At 41.3% G+C, this 22741-nt stretch overlaps 1 protein-coding gene and 2 long non-coding RNA genes across 21 annotated transcripts in view; 1 reads left to right on the forward strand and 2 right to left on the reverse strand.

Moving 5' to 3' along the window:
• The window catches only part of LOC127354172 (uncharacterized), a 15075-nt gene extending 3869 nt beyond the window's left edge, over positions 1-11206 (reverse strand). The window contains exons 1-6 of one of the 8 annotated variants that reach the window (XR_007881476.1): positions 11107-11206; positions 7779-8014; positions 7320-7388; positions 3167-3305; positions 2341-2473; positions 1-886 (exon numbers count right to left, since the gene is read on the reverse strand). The exon at positions 1-886 is cut by the window's left edge and continues 3869 nt beyond it. This is a non-coding gene — a long non-coding RNA (uncharacterized LOC127354172). Of the gene's footprint in view, positions 887-2340; positions 2474-3166; positions 8015-11106 lie in introns of all 8 variants that reach the window. The other 7 variants (XR_007881474.1, XR_007881477.1, XR_007881471.1 and 4 more) reach the window with 7 other exon arrangements.
• LOC127354152 (nuclear factor 1 X-type) overlaps positions 10630-22741 on the forward strand; it is a 111324-nt gene continuing 99212 nt past the window's right edge. For 2 of the 9 annotated variants that reach the window (XM_051383857.1, XM_051383859.1), the window contains exons 1-2: positions 10631-11554; positions 18816-18899. In XM_051383857.1, the coding sequence (XP_051239817.1) occupies positions 11552-11554; positions 18816-18899 (87 nt within the window). In that variant the 5' untranslated portion in view covers positions 10631-11551. Of the gene's footprint in view, positions 11555-18815; positions 18900-22741 lie in introns of all 9 variants that reach the window. The other 7 variants (XM_051383864.1, XM_051383863.1, XM_051383860.1 and 4 more) reach the window with 6 other exon arrangements.
• LOC127354175 (uncharacterized) lies at positions 13149-22739 on the reverse strand. Of its 4 annotated transcripts, none has more exons than XR_007881481.1 (5): positions 22495-22739; positions 18236-18290; positions 17289-17442; positions 15999-16081; positions 13149-13307 (listed from the first exon to the last, which is right to left on the reverse strand). It is a non-coding gene; the product is annotated as an uncharacterized LOC127354175 (long non-coding RNA). The 4 variants fall into 4 exon arrangements; XR_007881480.1 differs by having other exon boundaries at positions 18236-21666; XR_007881479.1 differs by lacking the exon at positions 22495-22739 and having other exon boundaries at positions 18236-22481.

Raw genomic sequence — 22741 nt, forward strand, 5'->3', positions numbered from 1 at the left:
TGCGTGCGTGCGTGCGTGCGTGCGTGCGTGCGTGCGTGCGTGCGTGCGTGCGTGCGTGTGAGTGAGTGTGAGGGTTTTGGTGTTGAAGGGACTAACTCCAGTCTTGGAGCGGTCCATCCTAATGTTTTTATGCTAATGTCGTTTTTGTCATAGCTTAGAGGACAGGTGATACTTTTCAACCACAGCTTGGCATAGAGGAAGACGAAGAAGAAGAAGAAGAAGAAGAAGACATGCCATCTTTTTCCTTTATCTCTATATTTCCTTATATATCCTTTATCTTTTTCTCTCTCGGCTGTCCCTAAAATACCTTATCACCTTTCCGCAAAGAGCCAATAATATTCCCTTAAACTTTATGACACACTCAAACACAAACACATATGTACACAGGCAAGAGAAGGGGGGGTATCTCCCTCTCTTGATGCCGTCTGCAGCCCCCTACAAACACCCCCCGCAGCCCCCGTACTATCCCCTCTCCTCTATGTAGCACCACAGATGCCCATGTTGCCCTGCAACAGCTGTCTCACCATGTGCCCTACCAAGTGTTGCCACCCAATGGAGGGGAGAGGAAGTGAGGAGGAGGGAGGATTTGGGTGGGGAGGGAGGAAGGGAGGGTGCTGAATTTGGATGGGAGGGACAGGGTCATGAATATTATTATTTTTTTCTTTCTTTTTTCATCCTAAAAAGGAGCTGTCGTTGTCTACGTGGTCATCGTGTTTCTTGCTTTGTCTTGACTATCAATGTATAATCATACAATCATTTTTACTGCAGCCACACACTCAGTATTTCTGTCTTCTCTCTGAGTCGCTCTCGGTCTCTCTCATTTGGTTCTGCATTCGGTTGAGGTGATGGCCAGCGCCCATGTTTCCCCCCCGGTCACAGGAAGCCCCTGGAAGCAGAGCGGAGAAGGAGGGAACGTCAGTCAGGAGGCGCCTTACTATTGGTGCAGCAGGTTAGCGACACTCGTGCTGACCAATGACCAGAAGAAGGGTGCATAGTAACAGCAGGGCATGGAGAGAGGGTATTTTCAAATGCAAACACTGGTCCAAAAAGTCAGGTGCAGGATCCAGGCTCGATCCAGTGACAGAACAAAATGGAGGGCTGGGATGGTGTGCCGCCATTTTGGGGCAAAATATTTTGAGTATGCATGCCATGTCTCCTTATTAAGCAGAAATAAGCAGTTAAGACTGCAGTGCAAAGCCGTGGTGACAAAATGACCCTGAGCATTAGTGTTTGTTTGCAAAAAATTCAACAGCACACAACTAATGAATAATTAACAGTACTTTTTTTTTTTTGCTTTTTTAAAACACAATGTGATTTAAAGGTGCCACAGTCACTACTAAGCCACTCTAAATATTCTGCTAATTACTGAAAGTTCTTTCAAAGACAGACATCTGTGCTCACAGAGGAAGCCATACCTGTGACTTTCTTTTTTATTTTGAATTTGGAAAAGTAAAGAAATGATGGCACAAAAGATGCCAGGACAGATGGATCCAAGTGTAGAGTACCATCACAGAAACTGATGCCATATACTTGTCCCCTGTGGTCTTTACTGCATGCTAAATAAATGCAGTTGAGAGCCTGAGACGCCCAATAAAAGAAAACTAATAAAAAAGTATACAAAAAAGTACGAGAGGAGTTGGGAGTGTATTTGCTCCTTGTGTATTTGTTCATTTAATTTTGAAGGGATGAAAGCAGACAGGCATAAAGAGGGGCAGACGTAGAGAGATCACAGCATCGTGTACCGTATTGGTGGGTAGTGTGCCACACAGTCTGCCTCCTAAAGCAATAAATCTGAAACAGCATAATAGATAAACGCAATTCAGAACACAAAATACCCTGCGAGGGAAAACTAATAAAAAACTGAGTGATTAAGTGGAATCAGAGCTCTTAGGCAGTATCTGGAGATGGGAGCTGTCGCCATACAAAGACCAGAGTGGGCCAACACAACAGATGAGAGAGCATAGGGACGGGGGGCCGAGAAAACGAGGGCTAAAAGCAGAGGGAGCGAGAGACAGATGATGGAAGCGAGGGATGGAGGAGAGAGAGAGAAAAAGTGAGGGATGGATGGGGCAGCAGATCAGAGGGAGCCTCTAGTGTGTCTTGCTCTCCCTTTAAAGAAGAGCCAGGAAAACAGATTAGGAGTCCTCTTTTCTCCTGGGGGAGCACACACACACACGCACACACACACACACACACACACACACACACACACACACACACACACACACACACACACACACACACACACACATACACACACACACACACACACAACCTCCATTCAACCGCCCTCCTCCTCTTCACACAAACATACAACTAACTAACTTTTACACCACTGACCTGCCCGGCCCAGAACAAATCCACTTGGTGCTGAAGTCGTCCCCGCTGACAGAGAGGGCGGAGACGAGGAGACACAATGACAGCCTGTGTGTGCTGCAGTTCAGATGACCTCACATCAGGTCACGTTTGCTAACTGTTTAGGACACAAAGAGGAATGATGTCAGGGAGTATCTGCCTGTTTCAGAGAGATGTGCGCACACACACAGACACAAATACAGACCGCAGTGTGTCATTGTGCCCTTAAAGGAAGGTTGTGTGTTTAATATTTTTTAATAATAATAATAATGATAACAATGATAATAATAGGATTGCAACTAACAATTATCTTCATTAACAATTCATCTGTTATTTTCTAAATTAATCAATTATTCATTTAGTATATGAATTGTGCAAAACAAAGGTCAAACATGCCCAACACATTTTCTCAGAATCTTCTTTTGTCTGACCAACAATCCAAAACCAAAAGATATTCAATTTACTAAAGAAGAAACAGCAAATAATCTCAAAGCAGGAGCTGAAACAGCAAATGTTTTGTCATTTTTGCTTAAAAAATGACATTGACAAATGGCAGAATAATTTTTTGTTCTTCAACTAATCAATTAATCAACAAATATTTCAGCTCTAATAATATTAAAACACTTGTTTTGTTTGTAATCCACATTTCTTCTAACAAAACATTTCTGATTCAAAACGGAGCTTGTGCTTTATCAGTTGAACTGTGTGTGTGTGTGTGTCGTGTGTGTTATCAAAGCTGAGCCTAATGTCAGCCGTTGATAAACCACTGCAGTGACGAAAACCCAAAGACAATTCTGCACACGTTACACACGTCTCGGCCGAATTCTTGGAAAGGTGAGGTCTCTCTTCAGAAACACAAACGGCTCGCGTAGTCTTCACGTCACACTCTCTGGATGTTGCAGGTTTGACTCCGGCTCATAATCTTTGTCCCTGACCTGAGACGTGAAGAGCTTCACAAAGAGTTAAAACCACAGAAGAAGTACTTAGATCCTTTACTTAAGTAAAAGTTTTACAATGTAACAATACTCGATTACTAGTTAAAGTCTTGCATTCAAAACCTTATTTAAGTGAAGTATAATAAGCAAAATGTACTCTAACTGTCAAAGTTTAATTCAGATGAATGACCCCTTTTCCTTTTAGTGTTTTATTGTTATGTTTTATATTATTGGATTATTAACATAACATATTAACAACATTTTAATGTTGCAAATGGTCAAGATGGAGATAGTTTTAACTACTTTATGTACTGTTGTGCAGCTTAATTACATGATTGTATAAAAATTATCATATGTTTAGAAATATACAATATTAAACCACAAGTAAAAAGTTACCAAATCTGTAAAGTATATTTCCCTCTTAAATGTGGAGTGTAAGTATGAAGCAGAATGACATGGAAATACTCAAGTAAAATAAAAGTACATGAAACATAAATGTGATCATAAATACTTTCCACATAACTAGATTGGACATACAAATGTGTGCAAATGAATTGTTTATTTTTATTTCTGATTAACTTGAAGATATTGAAATTATTTTTTTCTGACATTGTCAGAACAATAAGAGATCACCCAAATCAGTCCTCAAAAAAAGCACCACACCTCCTTTATGACTTTATTCAGGAATGCATTATAGATCGCCTCTCAGATGGAAGGAAGTTTGTTTTTTTCCAGAAGCCATTTGACTTGTGGACAGTTGTGGTACAATGGACTGCTAAATGCACTTAGGGTTTTTGATATAATGTGCCTTTTGTGACGCTGAATATTTAATTTCCTTCCACTAAACACTCTTTGAAAGAAAGGAGATGACCTTTTATTTTTTAGTCTGAAATTATTATTTTTTATTAAATTGAAATCCCCTCTTTCTTATCAGGATATGTGTTTATGTTATGGGGGTCATCGTTCCAGAAGGCGGATGCTACAGCCTGTAATGAAAACATATATTGTTCGGGAGATCCCTGGTGGTATAAGGCTCAGACCATGATCACAAAGTTCCCTGGTCAAATCTGGATGGGGACATTAATTGCATGTCACACTCTCTTGCCAATTGTCCTGTCAATCTCTGCTGTCAAGTGAATTAAAAGCCAAAAAAGCCAATCTTAAGAAAATAACGGATTGTTAATGTCTGTCTTTGATCTCTGCAGATGATTTCAGCATCACTTGGGATCATTTTAGAGGCCTTAATTCTTAAGCGTTTCATTAAATGAAACGCAATTAGACCTGTATTATTGTATACCTCAGCGGGAAAACTCTCCTGAAGGAAACTGCAGCTGCTTCAAAATCTGTAGGTTAAAAAGTCTCCATGACTCTGTAGAGGGAATGTGCTCGGCTGGCAGCAGCAATGTGAACATACTCCACCCTCCATCCCATTCTCCTGTGCCAGGGCCGGGCATTCCTCTCCCCTCCAATGGCCGGTTAGTGCCCACTCTTTTTCTCTTTCTTTCTGTTGCACACAAGCACACACAGACTTACTCTCTTTTTGTCCCTATGCAACTACTTCAAACCCAACTATTTCCTTCCTTCCTTACTTGCCACATACATTTCTTCATTTCCTCTTTGCAGCCATCCCATCCTTCATTTCCCTTCCTTCCTTCCATCTTTTTTTTTCCTTCAACAACCCTCCATCTCCGTGGCTCTCTCTCTCCCTCTCTCCCTCTCTCTCTCTCTCTCTTTCTCTCTTTCTCTCTCTCCCTCAGCTGCTCTCTCATTTGGGTTTATTTGCATGGCAGAGCGTAAAGGATGCAGACAGTGTGAGCAAGGCCAGCAGAGTCCTCCTGTGTCCATCCAGGCCAGGGCTGAGATTTGTAATGCTAGACAACACTCGGCAATGCAGGGATAAAACCTCGGCCGCCGCAGACAAAAAGAGCCTTGTTTTTTCCTTTCCCTTTCCACCGCTTATTGCACTTCTCGCATGGAGACGCAGAATTCTCCACACCATTTCTTTTAGCGGGGAGAGGAATGAAGACTGGAGAGAGGGAAAAAAATAGTTCCCGTCTGAGTTTGATATATGGTCTTGGTACAGAGTATATTTTATATAAGGCCAACAGAGTATTTAATTTTCCCCTAACTTCACTGCAGCTGAGGGCAGTGAGCACAGGCGGGGTGTAGATGTCAGTATACAGCCAGGAGTCAGAGCAGCTTCTAATAGGTGGCAGCAGGACTGAGGCCTTTCATTTTTTATTTGTATTGTGTGTTGTACTGCAGTGTTTTGTAGTATACTGCTGGCTCTGACATGAATCTTAAATTTGACTTATCAGGCTGGAATAATACTGACACCTTTCTCCAACTCCTCTGTATTGACCCCTTGATTGACCCCTAATAGTTCTTTTTGTGATCTTGCACATTTGTAGATAAAATATCGACATTTTGTAAAAAGCACAGTGGAGCTAAAGGGGCATTTTTCTTTCGCATTGTTTTTTTTCCCTCTTTATTTTAGGGATTCAGGTTTTATTGAATGTCTTTCTGCTTCACCCACGCTAGTTAGCACTTCTGAGGAGATAGATTTTTATATTTGCTATGTTTGACCTTCACCCTGTTGCTACAATTTATTGTCACCATCATCTTTTGTAAAAAATAAATTATAATCAGAGCATTGAGATTTTGGTTTCGGGGCCGAGAAGGGAACGTTTCACTTGTTGTGCTCCTGCGGGTAGAAAATGTCTACAACATCATGAATTCTTCAGAAGCCATATTGTCTCTGTAACCTCTTAAAATACATATATTATATATATTTCCTGATATTGTCATTATACAATTTATTATTTTATAATTTCTTTGATAGAATGTTTACCTGTTGATTAAAGTTTATATGGCTGTGAATCTCAATAAGACAATCTCTGTTACTGGCTCGTACTTTTGTTCCTCTGTCCTCTAAATCTGTAAACAAGTGTTGGCAACAAGTCCATCTTTAATAAGAATGAATATTTATCTACTACAGTTTACTTCAATGCCATCCATTGAGCAGAAATGTATTGCATGGTCTCTTCTCTCATAATTACTTTAAACAAGTCAATCACGGTTCGCAGTTGTATTCCAGCCTGGGATCGAAAACTTGTAATTTTTATTCATTTTGGGGTTTACAGACGAGCACTTAGGACTTAGAAAAAGTCTTCCCATGTTGTCTGAATTTGCCTGTCTGATCCCACAATGTGCCCTTCTCTTCTCACAGTGAGGTTTTAGGGAACTTATTGCCCACATAATGCTGGGTCTTAAAACAGTGTGGTATCAGAGCCATTGTGGTCTGCAGTAATGGCTGGTTTAAGGGGGCTGTGGTAAGAGACACCGCTCAGAGCTTTCATTAACCCAAAGCTCAGCCTAATTGACGCTTATAGGTTGCCTTACATGATTAGGGCCAATGCACGCCAACAAATTTCCCACAGTTTGTTTTGTAACTTTTGGAACATATCAATTGAATCTTTTTGTAGATTTTTATTCAATGTTTTCTTCCAAGAAACATTTCAAAGGAGCAAAACTCATCAACTTTTCTGCGAGTGGCTCTACTTTTGTTTTTTTAATAATAGAAATCAAGAGTTTATGACAAAACCATGTGAGTTATTTTATTATTGTGGCCACTGTCTCTACCGAATAAAGCAATCTAATGGTTGGAATGGTTTATGTGTCATAAACAAAATGATTTTAGGAGATCTGAATAAGACTGAGAGGAACATCCCACATTTTCATTAATATTATTTTAGGAAAAACATAGGAATTATTACTTAATTGAATTGAGGTTAATCATAAGGTGCATCAGCATCAAGACAAAGAAGTATAAATTATTATTATTTAAGTGATATTTATAAACAAGTTCAAGTAGGTTTCCCTATAGCATTAATGATTCAGTGTGCAGATTTTTAATACATTTCAAAGAATTTGTCCCACCATTGTTTAGTGACGCAATGAATTACACAACAACTTTTCCGTTTTAAATAATTAATACAAATAACGCGCTTTTATTGTAGTATTAAATACCTTAATGTTGGTCCAGATGCAGTTCAGGTGTGATTCCGGTATTTATTTTAGGCCTGCTCTTCGGAATTCCTCATAAAGAAACATTGTCATTATTAATAAACTCAATGCGGTGAGGTGACATTTCTAAATTAATGCACAGTTCACAGTTTCCCCACAGATGTGTTTTGCAGGTAAATGCACTCATGAAAGACAGAAAGTCTTTTTCTTTGCCTTTTCGATTTTAAGGAAATATGTCTGCGGGACATTTCTTAAAATATATAGGCCAATTTTCTTTAAAAAAACTCGAACTGCATTTGATTAGTGGTCACTTGTGCGTCAAATAAACCCCTGTCTGACTGTGATGCTAATAAATATTATTTCTGGCTGCACATTGTGATACAGACCTCTACTATTTTTTCGTTCTACAAACTACATTGCTCGATATTATATAGATATTTTTTCCGGATGCAGCTTTGTTACCTGAAACTTGTAGAAAATCTGTCTGGCCTTCTGCAACTTCAGGGCTTGAGTTGGTCGTGCTGCCTGCGCGCAGTCTGACTGCACAAACTGTTATTTGTAGTTTAATTAAGGGTTAAGAAAAAAATCGTGTCGTGGGATTATTTGGGGTTTACAGGCACATTTTGGTGTTTTTCCAATCAACTGGTCATCCTCCAAGCAGGCCGTCGGGCATGTTCGAGCTTCCCAGTCATCAGCATCTGTAAAAAAGACACCAGATTTAATATTCAAACAAAATGGGAAAAACAAATTGAGGAAGGTCATGGTATAAACTGTGAATATTATACAACCGCTTGGGGCTCGTGTCATCCAATCAATAAATCATCAGACAGACCGTGTAGAATTATGGATTAGACTGTATTTGTCGTATTATTGTTTTATCATTATAAATATATATTATATTATCATTGTTCTTCTTCTTCTTGTTATTTGTTTTTATAGCATTATTAGCACTTTTGATGATGATGCTCTTTTTATTTTTTATGTGAAAGTATACTTTAATATACATGCTCTACACCAACTATCATTTCATTGTTCATCACTATTGTAACTGACTGGCTTTACTTTACAACACTGTGAACTACAGTCTCTACAGCAACTTGTAGTTTGTTTAATGACCCAACTAATGACCACAGTTCATCTCACAAACAATAATATCAACAGTTTTAAATTATTCCAAAATAATCAAAACAGTGTGTCACGAAAAAGGCAAAATACTCACATTTGAGCTCCCGTATATTTATACCCACTGTAAATCTTTGTTGTAATTTTACAGGGAAAAGTCTTAGACTGCAGTCAAATTAATGAAATTGCACAAGGATTTTTTTATTTTCAAAATAAGATCGAAATAAAAATAAAATCTCTCACTTTTTTTTTTTAAAAAAGGGCCTTTGACTATTAATGGGCAGGTGAAAGTCTGCAGAAAGTACAGTTACGCTACATTATTGGTCTTTGTGTTGGAGTCAAATTAACAGAATCAGCTTTTTAATAAATGAATACCATGTTAAACAAAAGTAAAACTATGACACCAGCAATAATGACACATTTGATCTCTCTACTGTTGAGTAAATGGGCCATCCCGGCCTCCGTCACCTCATAATCTTTAAAGAAAAACAAACAAAAAAAAAACACCAGACACACTCGTTTTAAACTAAATAATCCAAATTAGGCTGAAACAAAAAACTTAAATCACAAATTCAATTACAGATGAATAATTGATTTGGCCAAATGTGTGGGGAGGTCAACATTGAATTATTGATAAGCCGTCATGTTGGAGGAATGTCATTAGACGCCTGATTTAAAAAAAAAAAAAAAGAAGAAGAGGAAAAGACGGATAACGACACACGCACAACTGAAGACAAGAACATTTTACACTCACAGTTCAGTTCAATGCTGATTTATCCAGACAACGAGAATCAATACCGCCACACGCATATGTAGTAAGAACGAACATACTCATGGTGTTGTCTTTATTTAAACCAAGTATCCACATTTGTTTGGCGAGGCCTGAAATTTGAAATCACCTGGAACAAGAATAGGCTGATTTTAAAACGTAATCATCGAGTAGGTGCAGTATTTTAGATTTGAACTTATTTTCTAAAATGATTTGACTGTTTTACTTGTTTTTTTCTTGGGTTTGGTGAAATCCCTTTTATCTGCCATATTTTTCTTTGTGACCTTCCCCTTTTATGGCACCATTGTGGCCCTACAAGTCCTTCTGGCCAAATTCATTTATACAAAAACGTATTGCTCTTCATTCAGGAACATTTAGCAACTGTGGCTGCATCTTACAAAATAACTCACTTTCTTCATTTTAAACTCCACTGACGTTTTGAGCCTCCCTTTGGCCCTTTTCCTAAATAATCAGCGAGCATGTCCACATGTGTTTTACTCTTTTCTTGGGCGTCTCTGTTGCTCCTGGTTGCTGCTGCTCCAAGCCTCTAGTCCTCACAAGAACTTTCATTAAGAAAATAGCTAAATTTATGTTCTGGAGTTATTTCCCCAAAGGCAGATCTTTTTTTAACCCTGGTTTACAGTATTCCTGTGCTGTCTCACTCACATTTAATCCTGTTGCTTTATTGCGTAGTTCTGTTGGGAGACACTGTGACAATAAATGTGTATTGGTGAAGTGTAAAGAAGCTTTAAAGTTAAAGCTTGGAAAATGTAGCACCATTATGAATGAACAGAATATACTGAATGCTTATGCGTGTTCCACCAATATGTGGTCATCCTTGCCTTCAAAACACATCTGAACCTCCTCATACCCACTGAATGTCTGATCATAGAGTGACAATGGCTTTTCTTTTAGTATATTTTGGCGAATGTTATCAACTGCATGGAAACAGATCAGATCTCTGGCTCGGTGTGGTTCATTTTTTCCTTAAATTACCTTTTTTTGTTTTCTGATCTTTGCTCCAGATTGTAAAATACAAACACTACGGAAATCAAACTCGGAGCAGCTCGGGTCGTACCCGGCCGTGCCCACAGTGTGCCACTCTGAAACCTACATGCAGGCGGTAGGTAGGAGCCAGTGCAGCGCTAATCCCCGCCGTCCGTGATTTAGCCCCTGGTCCTCCTAATTCTCCTAAAGCCCCAGCTGCTCCCCTGGCCGCTCCGCTCTCTCCGCGACAGACTGCACACCGCTCGCTTTATTAATAATTCACCTAATAATTCAGCATTTCGACGCTGCCGGCTGAAGCACCGGCCCCCCACCTTCACTGTAAACAACTGCCCTAATTCCCCGTCTATTTTGTGTGTGTGTATGTGTGTGTGTGTGTGTGTTAAACAGGTCGCACGCTGGTGAGGTGAGCTATTTAGTGGGCTGATTATTTTTTGGGGAGGGAAGTGTCTGCCGTCGCTGCCGGAGCGCACGGAGAGCTTTCATTTTACGCACCGAGGCATCCGGAGCCCCGCTGAAGCCCGGACCGGCTACGTGTCGCTGTCTGTGCAGGCATTCTGCTCACATCGGTGAGGCTGTAGCGATTTGAAGGAAGCAAAAAACGCAAGCTGCTCTTTCATCTCGTCAGCTTTGAGGAGGAGGCGGTGAGGGACCAGGGGTGTCCCCCTCGTTTTTGTGTGTGTAACACCGCGTGTGTTTGTGTGTGTGTGTGCGCGCGCGCGCGTGTTTGTGTGTGTTTGGAACAAGAGAGAGAGGAGAGAGAGAGAGAGATACGAGGGTAAAACAGATCGGACGCGCGGCGCAGGAGACAGCCGCTTTTGGACACGTTTTGGAAACAGAAGCTGCCCCGACTGCAAAGGCTGCACACGGAAAAATAATATAAACAAAACTTACTTTGCATCACCTCTCCCAGTCCGTTAATTTTTTTTAAATCGTGTTATTAATATTATTTCGGGGAGTTTCTTAGCGTCTCCCAATCTGCTGGACAAGTTTGGCCGCCGAAGGACGCACCTCGGGACTTTGACGCAGACGTCTCCCTGACTTCTTGCTGCTGGACATGGGCGCATCTGAGGCCAAACAGCGGTAGACGGAGGGCTTGGAGCTGCTGTCCTCCTTTCCTTCTATCTCTTGCAGAGTGGACCCACTTTTGAAAGAGCGTGTTTTTTTTCTATCTGGGCCTAAGGCCGACTTGTTTAAAGGTCCTTTTTTTGCTTCCGGCAACAGCGAAGAGACCAAGTCTTCCTCCCTCAGCCCTCTCTCCCTCTCTCACTTTTTTGGAAGCTGAACTTTTAAAGGAAAATGGGGCATTGAGAGGGTTGGCAGATCTCCCCACGCTATAATGGTACGTGCTGTGTAACTCAATAGTTCCCCTCTGTTGGGTCTATAGGGTAAAGTCTATAGGACTGAAAATAAACCAAACATTGCATGTGTTTAACTGCAGGGCTTTTTTTTGTAGGTTTCTAATTTCTTTGTAAAAAAAAAAAAAGGGGAAATCTGCACTTTGTTGGACACGCAGAGTGAGAGTTGGCTGTGTGAGGCCACAGATGACGATACAACGCACCTGTGTGTGTGTGTGTGTGTGTGTGTGTGTGTGTGTGTGTGTGTGTGTGTGTGTGTGTGTGAGAGAGAGAGAGAGAGAGAGAGAGAGAAAATATGTGTGTGTTATGTGTATAAGTATAATCACATTGCCTGACCAGTTTGATACTTATAAAGCGTCTAAACTCACTCTGATTAACAAAGTTTAAAAAAAAAAACAACATCTAACATGCAAATTGTCTCACATCACTTGCATCCCAACAATGTATTTTAATGCAGATTTACCTTTTTTACCATATAAATATCTCGCATTATTTTTGCGATCTGCAACCTCAGGCACGTTATTTCCTTAAACCTTTCCCAAAGACACAACAAGGCTGTGATAATTATGCCTCTAATATACAATATGAAAAAAAAAGAATCTGTTTCCTAATTTAAATTGATTTAGCCCAACTGGTGGGTTAACAGTGTGCAGGCTGAATTGTTTGCAGAGGCGTTTGTAGACACCGATTGACAAAGTGGAGGCTGATCTCGCTGCGCTGCTCAGATCAAACAGCATAAAAACACACACGCGACCGCAGTCTGAGGAGATCTGAAAGGCCAGCATATAGAGACAGCATGTGGGCGGTATTCATCACCCTTTTTATGATGATGAGAATGATGATGAGGATGATGGTGATGATATTCTGCAAGCATTTTGTAAGCCCGTGTGGCGCAGGGGTGCTGCACAGTTCTCCACCTTGCACCCGGACTGTGTCTTTTTCTATCTGAGGCAGCTGCTGTTTTTTATCAATGGGCACTTCATTTGCGTAGTTGATGACACTTTACAGCGACTACAAGGGGGTGGGGAGGTGAGGTGACAAACAGATCGTCTTTGTGCCCCCCAAACAAGTGCAGAGAGTGCCTGTAAAGGAAAGCAGTGTGAATACGGGCACCGCGACGTAGCATTTCATGTTGATCACAAAATCAAAAGGAAGAATCTCTGGTCGGTTGATAATGATATATCTTATCTTTTTTAAATCCTGTATCCTTTAGAGAGATAAATATTTTACTTTGCTTTTTCTCAGTGTACCGGATGATGTAGCAAGTGATTATTTGACATTAAACAGCCTCTCTAGCATGTTGCAGTTCAACTCTTTTGAATTATAATGGTCTTAAATTATAATCATAATGGCCTAAAATCGTGACCTACATTATAATTCATCTTCATTATCAACCCAAGAGATTACAGTAAAGGTGCCAAAATTTGGCACAAAAACACAATTTCATGTGTTTTGTAATTAGACATATAGCTCATGATGATGATGTGTTGAGCTTTTTGGTTCAAGAAGGACTTGTTCAAATATTTGGTTGTTAGATGATGATGGGAAGTTTTTTGTAGTAATGTAAAAATACATCACTTTAAAAGGTAAGAATACAGTATTTCTTTATTAGAAACACAATATTCCCGTTCCACCAATAATGTAACTGCAAACACAGTTGGCCAAGCAGTCTTCTTAATACTATTATACAAAAACTGCAATTCAGTAGTCCTCTGGCAGGTTTCAGGTCAGGACCTCCTGTATTAGACATAGAAATAAAATGAGATGTTTATATGGACGGCAACATTAGTTCTGAAATGTCTCACAAATAAAGACAATACTAAAAACATTAAAACATAAAAAAGATAAACACATGACGAATCATCAGTAAGAGAACAGAATATGTGCAGCTGTTGATACAATTTACGTAAATTAAAACTCCTGTCATGAGCACGTTTTACTGCTATACTACTATATTGACTGATTATGGTACAACAAATTCCTCATATGTGTTTATGTTTGGCAGAGGTGTTCTAGCATGTAGTATAGTCCTGAAAACTCAGACTGGAGGGTACGTTCAGTGTCATCCTCATTACGCAAAAGTGTCTCGCATACAGTAATATTATACAGAGCGTCTTCAAGTCTGCCTCTTCTCGTTTATTGTAATCCACCAACTTTACAGGACCAACTTGTCCCACCTGTCCCCCAGATGAGTGACACACACATCAGTTGATGTGAACACATATTTTCCTGTGGTTTAAATATCATTGTTACATAACTTTATTACTGGGCTCACCTGCCAAAAATGCATGTTAGTTTGTGTGACACCCAATCATACCTGCACAGGCCTCAAGTGGTTTAAAATGTCAAATTAAAGGCCATATGTGATTTGTGATATCAGCTGTCACATTATCTTTTCTTAAGGTAAACGAACCATTAGACAATGCTTCATAATTGGCAGTGATATAACAATCCTCATTTTGTTTTGATTCTAGGCCTATAATTTCACAGTCGGTTGCACTGCGGTTGTTGCAGAGAAAAACCTGCCAACCACAGAACCTGTCACTCAAGTCAAAGCCAAGACTGTTATTGGTGCCAAGCTGGGAGGTGGGCGTGAACCTTAACATATTATTAAATAAATTTTTAGAGTATCATTTCAGTTGAGTTGGAAGTGGGTGAGACATTTTACACAAGCTCAACACGCTGCTTTATTGAGTCATACCAAGTGTGTGTGTGTGTGTGTGTGTGTGTGTGTGTGTGTTTTTTGTAATGTAATTCTATGCTTCCTGGTCTTTGCGGTAAACTGTGCTGTATTAGAACCATAACCACAAGAAAATCTCCCCATGGATCAGTCCTCGTGTGACACAAAGGGCTGATTGTACCAGCCCAAACCTCATTGTTAAATGCGCATAGCCAGTGCGGCAAGGGCCTTAACTGAGTGTGGTTTAGCCATTAAAAAAAGCTTGAATTAGGATCCGTGTAGGAAAAGGGGTGCCAGTGGCGTTTGGTTACCTAGTGTACGGAGGCGGTGTATGGTGCGAGCAGTGTGGCAGCAAAATGTTGCAGCCCGGGAAGTTCAGTGTTACAATTGGCATGGTGTTATCTAAAGGCCAGCCTGTCGAGCAAGATCAGTAGTTGACAGGCGAGGTGCCAGGCCAAGCGAATCTTGGGGTGTGTCACAATGTGTGCTCTGTTCAAACTTGTTTCACCGTAAGAGTTTTGGTGAGTATTTCTTTGCAAGGAATCAGGGCAGCTATTGTTTGGGCTGGCATAGTTTCACATCAATTACTCAGGGATTCAAACATTGCACCTCACCCAGCTGATCTGCATATATGCAACTTTGACTTGACCCACACACATGCATACGCACACATGGCTGACCTGCCGGTATACATGCCGGCAAGTCGAATGTTTTCTGCTTAAGTCATCCAAAATTATATTTTACCCCTGCCTCCTGCAGTCAGGCCTCCTTAACAGAAACTGCCTCATGCCTCCTCCAGAATCCCACCATTAACTATTGTGTAAAACACAACTGCACAATTAAGCCAAATGCAATCTTCAGCACTGCGTCTTGGCTGTACTTCTGACCCAACAAAAACCTTCAGGACCCACAAGTGGAGTGAAATAATTAGCCCCATTCTGCTCAGCCATCCATCTATCCTTCTTTTTTTAATGCAGCCCCTCAGTTTCTCATCTTCTTTCTTATTCTACCCGTTTTCCCCTTCACCCCACCCCCACCCCCCCAGAGATGGCTGTGTGAAAAATCGTATTTTTCCAACATTTCTCCCCGAGGTAGCTTTGGCAGGGACTCACACGGCGGCCATTTCTGCCTTTCATACACCCCTCACACACCGTGGAACAGATCGCCGGTGCGGCCCGGCTTCTTTGAAGTGGTTGCCATCTCACGCAGGTTGGCTGGACTCTCTCATTCTCTCCCCCCCCTCCCATTCCCCACCCCCCATTTTCATCCTGTGCCTTAAACTTGGCAGTGTTATTTTCAGCCACCAAATCATGATGATAAAAAGGCGCTTTAAGACACAATGGTGGTGATAATAATTATGGTTTTTAAAAGATGGACTGACAGCACTGATAGTGGCTGTGGTTGATGATTGTGCAGCAGCCAGAATAAATGCTCTCTGGAAACAAGGACTGCACCAGGTGTGTGAGCAGTGTAAGTTTTTTGTTTGTAGGTGGTGAATTAGTGTGTGAGTGCATGTGTGTTGCGAGATGCAGAGACACAGAAAGATAGAGAAGGAGGATCATTGATATGTTGCCATTCATGTGCTTTAAAATGGAGCCATCTGAGAACAAATTCCACCATCAGGGCCTTTCATACACAGAGCTCTGTGGAGGTGTGTGTGTGTGTGTGTGTGTGTGTGTGTGTGTGTGTGTGTGTGTGTGTGTGAGTATGTGTGTGAGTGTGTGTGAGCAGGTTTTCGGAGATCTCACCTCCAAAGAATGTGGCCATATGGTCGTCAACACATATACCCAGAGAGAGAGAGAGAGACAGATAGAGAGCCAGCCAAGGAGCCCTGTGTGAGATAGTGAGGGAGAAAGTGAAAGAGAAGTGTCTTTTGTCAGTGGAGGCAGCAGGAAAGGCAGTTTTTAAAACAGATCCTATACCCCTACCTTAGATCAGATGGCTCAGACAAAAAAAAAAAAAAAATCCATCTCCATTGCATCCCCTACTCCACATATTTGTGGAGTGGGAAAATCTGTCTCAATTAACACATTTGCATTGGGCGATGATGGACTCCAAATAGGTCACTGACTCAATCTCCCGCCTCCGAATCTTCCCTCTAAAATGTTAATTAAGGAGGGCTTTGAGATTTTTTCGCTCAGGGCTGGCCATATGGGCCGGGCATATGTTCTATATATATAGTACAATATATAATTCATACACTGCTGCAGGAGAGAGTGTTTGGGGGCCTGGAGTTTTTTTGAGGGGTTTACTACAAAGGGAGTCAGTATGTTCTGGCCTCCCCAGTGGCAGGTACAGAGCTTAGCCTATTCATTAGCTCCATGTTATTCACTGTTGCACAATGAGATTGAGGTTCATCAACACCTGTTTCTTTGGCTGACGACATAAAGAGGGCATTTAAATTCTTCTTTGTTGCTTGGTTAATATGAAATGGGAGCAAATTATCTATTTTTGGAGTGCAGTTGCTTTTTTTGGTGTGTTTTACGATGTTTGTGCCAAGTTAAAGGATGAGTAATATTGAGATTCTCTGTATATGAAGGGCTGCATATGTACAAAGATATTCTCAAATAGTTAGTGTGATTCCTTAGATACTCCCAGTTGAACCAGTTGTCCCAGTGCCATCCTCCCAGACACCCATTCACCAGCAGAATGAGGCAGTGGCAGCCAATGAAAACAGTTCTTTCCCACCCGCAGCTTTTTGGGTCTGGCTCAACCAATCAGAGGAGGCTTGCTAGTGCACCTGACCCTGTTTCTGGCCAGGGACAGCCAATCACGGACGCTCCAGCACACCTGATGCATTGTGGTCCGCTTGCTGGTAGTCAGCAAGCTCGCGCTGGTGCGGACCCCCACACAGGTGCCGTGGATCCAGGCCATTATTCTATCCGCCAGCCAATCAGATGCATCATCTCATTATCACATGTGGCCTGGCAGACTTTGAGTGTTTGCATTTTGTCTTGTGTGTGTCTGTGCGCATGTGTGTGTGTGTGTGTGTGTGTGTGTGTGTGTGTGTATATCAGCTTGTATGTGTATATGTGTACCTGAGGAACTCTGCTACCCCATTCCCATAATGCTTTGCAGTCTTATCAGCAGGCCTCTCTCACTCCGTTCCTGGCTTCATCCTCTTCTTGAGACTCAACAATGGGCACTGTGTTGCCCCCTTAAGGAGCTGGAGGCCTCGGCTATAAAAAGAGACTAAAAATAAAAAAACATGTTTATGGACTAATAAAGATGATTAGAAATCGCACAATTGCAGAAAAATGGAAGGTTTGCGAGTGCAGATTATCTGTAATAAAAAGCTGAGGGGAGAGACCGGGGAGAGAGGGAGAAAGAGAGTTAGCTGTACAGACCTCTCATTGCGAAGGATATGAATAGCCTTTGTTTTCACCACAACTCAGGGCTGTGTGGTCTGCCAATGTCTGGCTCTTATTATGGGGTTTGTGTCTGTGTGTCTGCGTAAGTGGCATGCACGTGTGCGTTGGTGTGTGCGTGTGCTTGTGTGTGTTGCTATGTGTTTGTGTGCGAGGTCCGAGAGCTCATGGGCGTGGAAAAAAAAAACTTACATACGTGCAGGTGATTATATTTTCAAGAGGGTGATGTGCATTTAAACGTTTCCACACACCAAATACACTGTTTTCTCTCCGCTCCTGTTCAGCTAAATAAATGTGGCATGGGGTCTTGGGCTGGCACAAGCGTGTGTGCACGCTTTTTTATCCGTTAAAGTTGTGAAATGAAATAGGATTTCACGGAACGGCACAGCGGCTGTGGGATTTGGGCTCCCTTCGGCTAAGTAGAGTGGGATAGGTTGATCCAATCAACGGCAGAACTGCAAGGAGAGCCCATTTCACAGCTCCGGGCCCTGCCAGAACCCTGCCTGCCTGCCTGCCTGCCTGCCTGACTGCCTGACTGCCTGCTTGACTTAGAATACAAATGAAGCTCCCTGAATGCACACTTACACACACATGCATGCATGCACACTGGTACTTACAGACATTCTGGCTAGGGATGTATAGTGCAAGAGTTGTTAGCAGGCGCCGTGCTTTCTGTGGAGAAATGAAACCAGTAGGGGTTATAAGGCTGATTCATATAGTACAGTTAAATTTTAGGATTGTCTCACAAAGGGGAAGCAAGAAAATCTATGTTTGATCAGGGTGACCTGAGGACACAACTGTCTCACTGGATTTTAATAAATTCTTAGAATTTTGTGAAAAATGCTAACTTTTTTTAACTGCATTATTTCTTAGGGGCAGTGTTGTTTGACATTTGTTCAAAAACAAAACAAAACAAAAAAAATGCTAGATATAAAATTGCATTTAGGTAAATATGGAGAGAAATTAAATCATTTAAATGTCTGAGTAAAATGTTTTCATATATTGTATTGGGCCACAAATTCACTGCAGGTTTATTCAGCAGCTACTAATTCAACAAATGCTAGAATTTCTGGTGCCTTAGTGCCAAAAATGACTGACCTCTGCATCCTAAGAAAGTTGTTAATATTATGACAAAATCATTGCACTCTTTAATTAAACATTTCATTAAATAACCATCTCTTTGTTGTTGTTTTTTAGGCTACTGACACGTACCTGGTGAACGACGATCCTTCTAGAGGTCCAGGGATGCCTGAATGTTTCCTCGTGTCTGATACATATAGGGTATATATGCACACGCACACACACACACACACACACACACACACACACACACACACACACTACAAGCTCTCTTTGTCTGTCCCTGTCATGTCGATGTCTCACAGATTTATTTCCTGGACACTCAAACAAGCCCAGTCCATTAAATATAATCCTTTATAAAGATTTACCACAGTTGGGAGGAGGAGGGCATTCAGAGTACAATAGACTCATCAGTGCATGTTGCAGAGTAATTTTTACAGGGTCAGACTGCACTGTGGGGATGTTAACCACTAAATTATCTTCATTCTTCAGATCTTAAATTGTAGGTTCTGGGGTTAATGTGTCCAGGAAATACACACACGTTTCTGAGTGTTGACATTCTTACCGTGAGCATGTTCATACTGTATATGCACTACCTGTAAAATCTCCCCCATGTCATCATGGATGCCCTGAACCCATGTGTCAAATGTGCTGACATGTGGCAACAGTACCCTGCATGAACACCATATTTCCTCAAAATGTCAACTTTTCTGTGACAATTATTTTTTCAAGGTTTATTTATGCTACGCTGCAGCCAGTTAAAACAGAATAAAACTGAAAAGCATTACAAAACAAAAATATGAGATTTTTTTGTCTTTTACAGGACACTTTCTGACATGTTCTGCATGTGGTAGTTTTCATATCTTTAGTAAAAAACAGCATGTCGTCTTTCAGCTTGAGTTTATAGACGACAGTTTGGCTGGTTGGTAAAAACCTCTCCTTTTGCCTGCGTGCTGTAATCTGACATGTTGAAGAAATTATGATACCTGAAATCTATACATTTTCTTCCTGTTGAATACAAACACGGTAGAAAGGCAGGAATCCAAACCAGTTGAGTAAAACGTATATGGAGCTATTTCACACAGTAAACACATAAAAAGCAGGAGGCGTAACACATTGCTCCGCACACACACTCAGATTGCAAACAGATCCATAGAGTCTCCAGGATCCACACTGTGTATGATATGCTTGTTAGCCATAACGGCCAGTCAGCCATTTCTTTCTGACTGCATATGCCTGTATGCATTTGACTGGCATGCTCCCTCCCAGAGCACACATAAACAGCTTACTCAAACAATATTTACACTGTACAGCGTAGTAAACGGCACAGTTACACACATTTTCCGTTCACATATTTCCTGCCTTTGGAAAGGCAGCCTCAACCACCTGTCTCACACATTTAGCATGCTAATGGCAGTATCAGTATGCTACATCACTTTTAATATTTAATGGCCTAGCCACAGGCGATGGTAAACAGCAAGTATATGGGCAGTGCTGTGTGTCAATGGGAGACCACAACATGCTAACTTTAGACACACCATATGGTTTTCTCGTGTGCTTTTTTAATGGCAAACTCAGAAAACCGCTAGAGCCCTGTGCGCTTCGGGGGCTTTCATAGGTGATGGTCAGAGAGGACGTGTTTGATCACGGGCAAAAAGAGAATTTGGAGAGAAAACCTGAGCATCAGTGTTTTGTAACTCCTGTGGTTGCTATAGTTTGTTTGTTGCAGCCAAGCGCCTGTGTTGAATACTGACGTGGTCGTATGGGCCAAGACTGTAGCCAGCGAGACAAAGACGGGCCAGTAAAGTCAGACAGACGAAAGGGACAGTGTGTGTGATTAAGACGGCAGAAAGAGAGAGGTGACAGCTAAAAGATAGAAAAAAAGAGAAAAAAGGTCACTAAAAAGAACGAAGGAGAAATAGAAAAGCGGGTAGACAGAAAGAGAAAGAGGGAAAAGCGAGGGAGCACACAAAGGCTCTGGGGTTTGGGCCTGTGCCGTGGTGGGGTGTGGTTTGGAAAGAGGAGAGACTATGGGAAAGGAGGACTAGACTACACCTCAATATGCTTCACTTTCTTCCACTTTTATTTTGTAATTTTCTCCTGTTTCTGATTCTAATTCCTTTTCTAGTTGCTTGTGCCAGCATATCTCTGGCCACAAGACATTTGTGGCCGTGTACGTATATGTGTGTGTGCACATGTGTGTATACTGTACATTCTATGCATGTGTGTCTGTGGTGTGAGTGTCTAAGTATCCTACATAGGCTGAGGTCTCGTAAAGCTGCACAGCTTCATATCCCCCAGAAAAACTTGGCATTCGAGCACTGGGGTGACTTCAACCCCCCAAAACCGCACCCTTGCACACACACACAGTTAGACATACGCACATACAGAATTGTATTCACAAAGACACACACACACACACACTCTCACAATGCTCATGCACACACTCTCGCTCACACACATGCACAAGGCAGGGGCTTATGTGTAATTGCAGGCACTCTGCCTGCATATATGAGTTTGATTAGGCTGAGGAGCAGGGAGCGGGCGAGGATAAAACCAAGCCTGATTAGAAACAGAGTGTATCGCTTCCATACAATAGAAGTCACAGTGAAACTGGTTTAGACCACTTTATCCAAGTTCAGGTATCTTTTGTCTCCATGTACATATACAGTAAACTGGAATATGACGTACTGGGTTAAAAAAAGAGAAAATCAGGAATCCAAGGAGTATCACAGCTGCATAAATTACAATCAGTCAGACAGTAAATGTACAACTTGCCGCAATAACTTTGGACTTCTTTAGTTCCTTGAGGGCATTCAAGAAATATTGAGAACATTTGAATATTCCTTTTACTGGAAATATAATGTGGTCTAGTTTATAGCTTTCAGACAAGGATCGTCTCGTACCCAAACTGTGCAGCTAGGACCGTCCTCAGCCAAGTGTCGGGCCTCAAATCCAGCCGTGACACCTTGTAAAATGAATTAAACACAAATAAGTTTGGCCCACAATGGAGCTGATGTTCCCACCGCATCAAACACTTTATCCATTGCACACTTTAAATTTACAGTAACAAATACTCAAGTTGACAATACGGGGGCCTCTTCCACTTAAGACACTTGAATTAGTTTACTGTGTGCTGAAAGCTTTGTGTCACTCTCCAGCTTGACAGGCTGACCAAAAATACCGCAGCAGAGATTTCAGTTGTAAATTTCAAACCTTTGTTTCTATTATGGTCACACATAGGTTTGCTTCTGCATTTTGTGTAACAGCACAGAAAATGAAAGTGGAAAAAGATAACTGTGTGGAAATCTGCCTCCATGCTAATTGTTGGTGTATATAACAATGAAGTAACTTATCACTGAGTAACAAAGACAAACTGTCAGCTGTGAGACAAAAATGTTGTTGGGGTTTTTTTTAATCATTGTTACATTTGTCTAAACTGGAGCTTTGGCTGTCTTCTTTCTCTCTCTTTCTCTCTCTCTGTCTATCTACCTATCTGTATGTATCTCTGTCTGTATGTAGGCTATGTATGTCTGTCTCTCTGGGCTTATGTATATATCGACTATATCCAAGACAGACAGACATGTAACAACATATATATAAAATAATGCGGCAAATATATGACTAAATTGTTGCTGCATGAAAGAGAAAGGCAGAACAATCATTCCAGAGAGCAGGATGGCTACAGACACCCATGCAGAACTGTCCGTACTTGGAAATATAGTATAAATATTGCAGATATTCTCTTTGAATTTTATAAAATACCATAAAACACGACGAGGGGGACTGAACTCACCAGTGCCACATGCGCACTATAAGCCCCTGCAGTACTGTAGGGACACTGTATCTCATGCGAATCCTTCTCTGAGGTTTTAGCGAAGATTTCTGAAAAAGAGAAACTGTAAAAGAAAAAGAAAAAAAAGATCATTTTTAAAATACAGATAGGTTTGTGTCGATCTGAAAGAGAAGCGCGGAGGGAGAGAGAGAGGGAGAGCTAGAGAGAAAGAGGGAGGGAGGGAGGGAGAGAGAGCAGCAAAAACTTT

The sequence above is a fragment of the Dicentrarchus labrax genome, unplaced genomic scaffold, assembly GCF_905237075.1.
Source record: "Dicentrarchus labrax unplaced genomic scaffold, dlabrax2021, whole genome shotgun sequence".
Taxonomy (NCBI): domain Eukaryota; kingdom Metazoa; phylum Chordata; class Actinopteri; family Moronidae; genus Dicentrarchus; species Dicentrarchus labrax.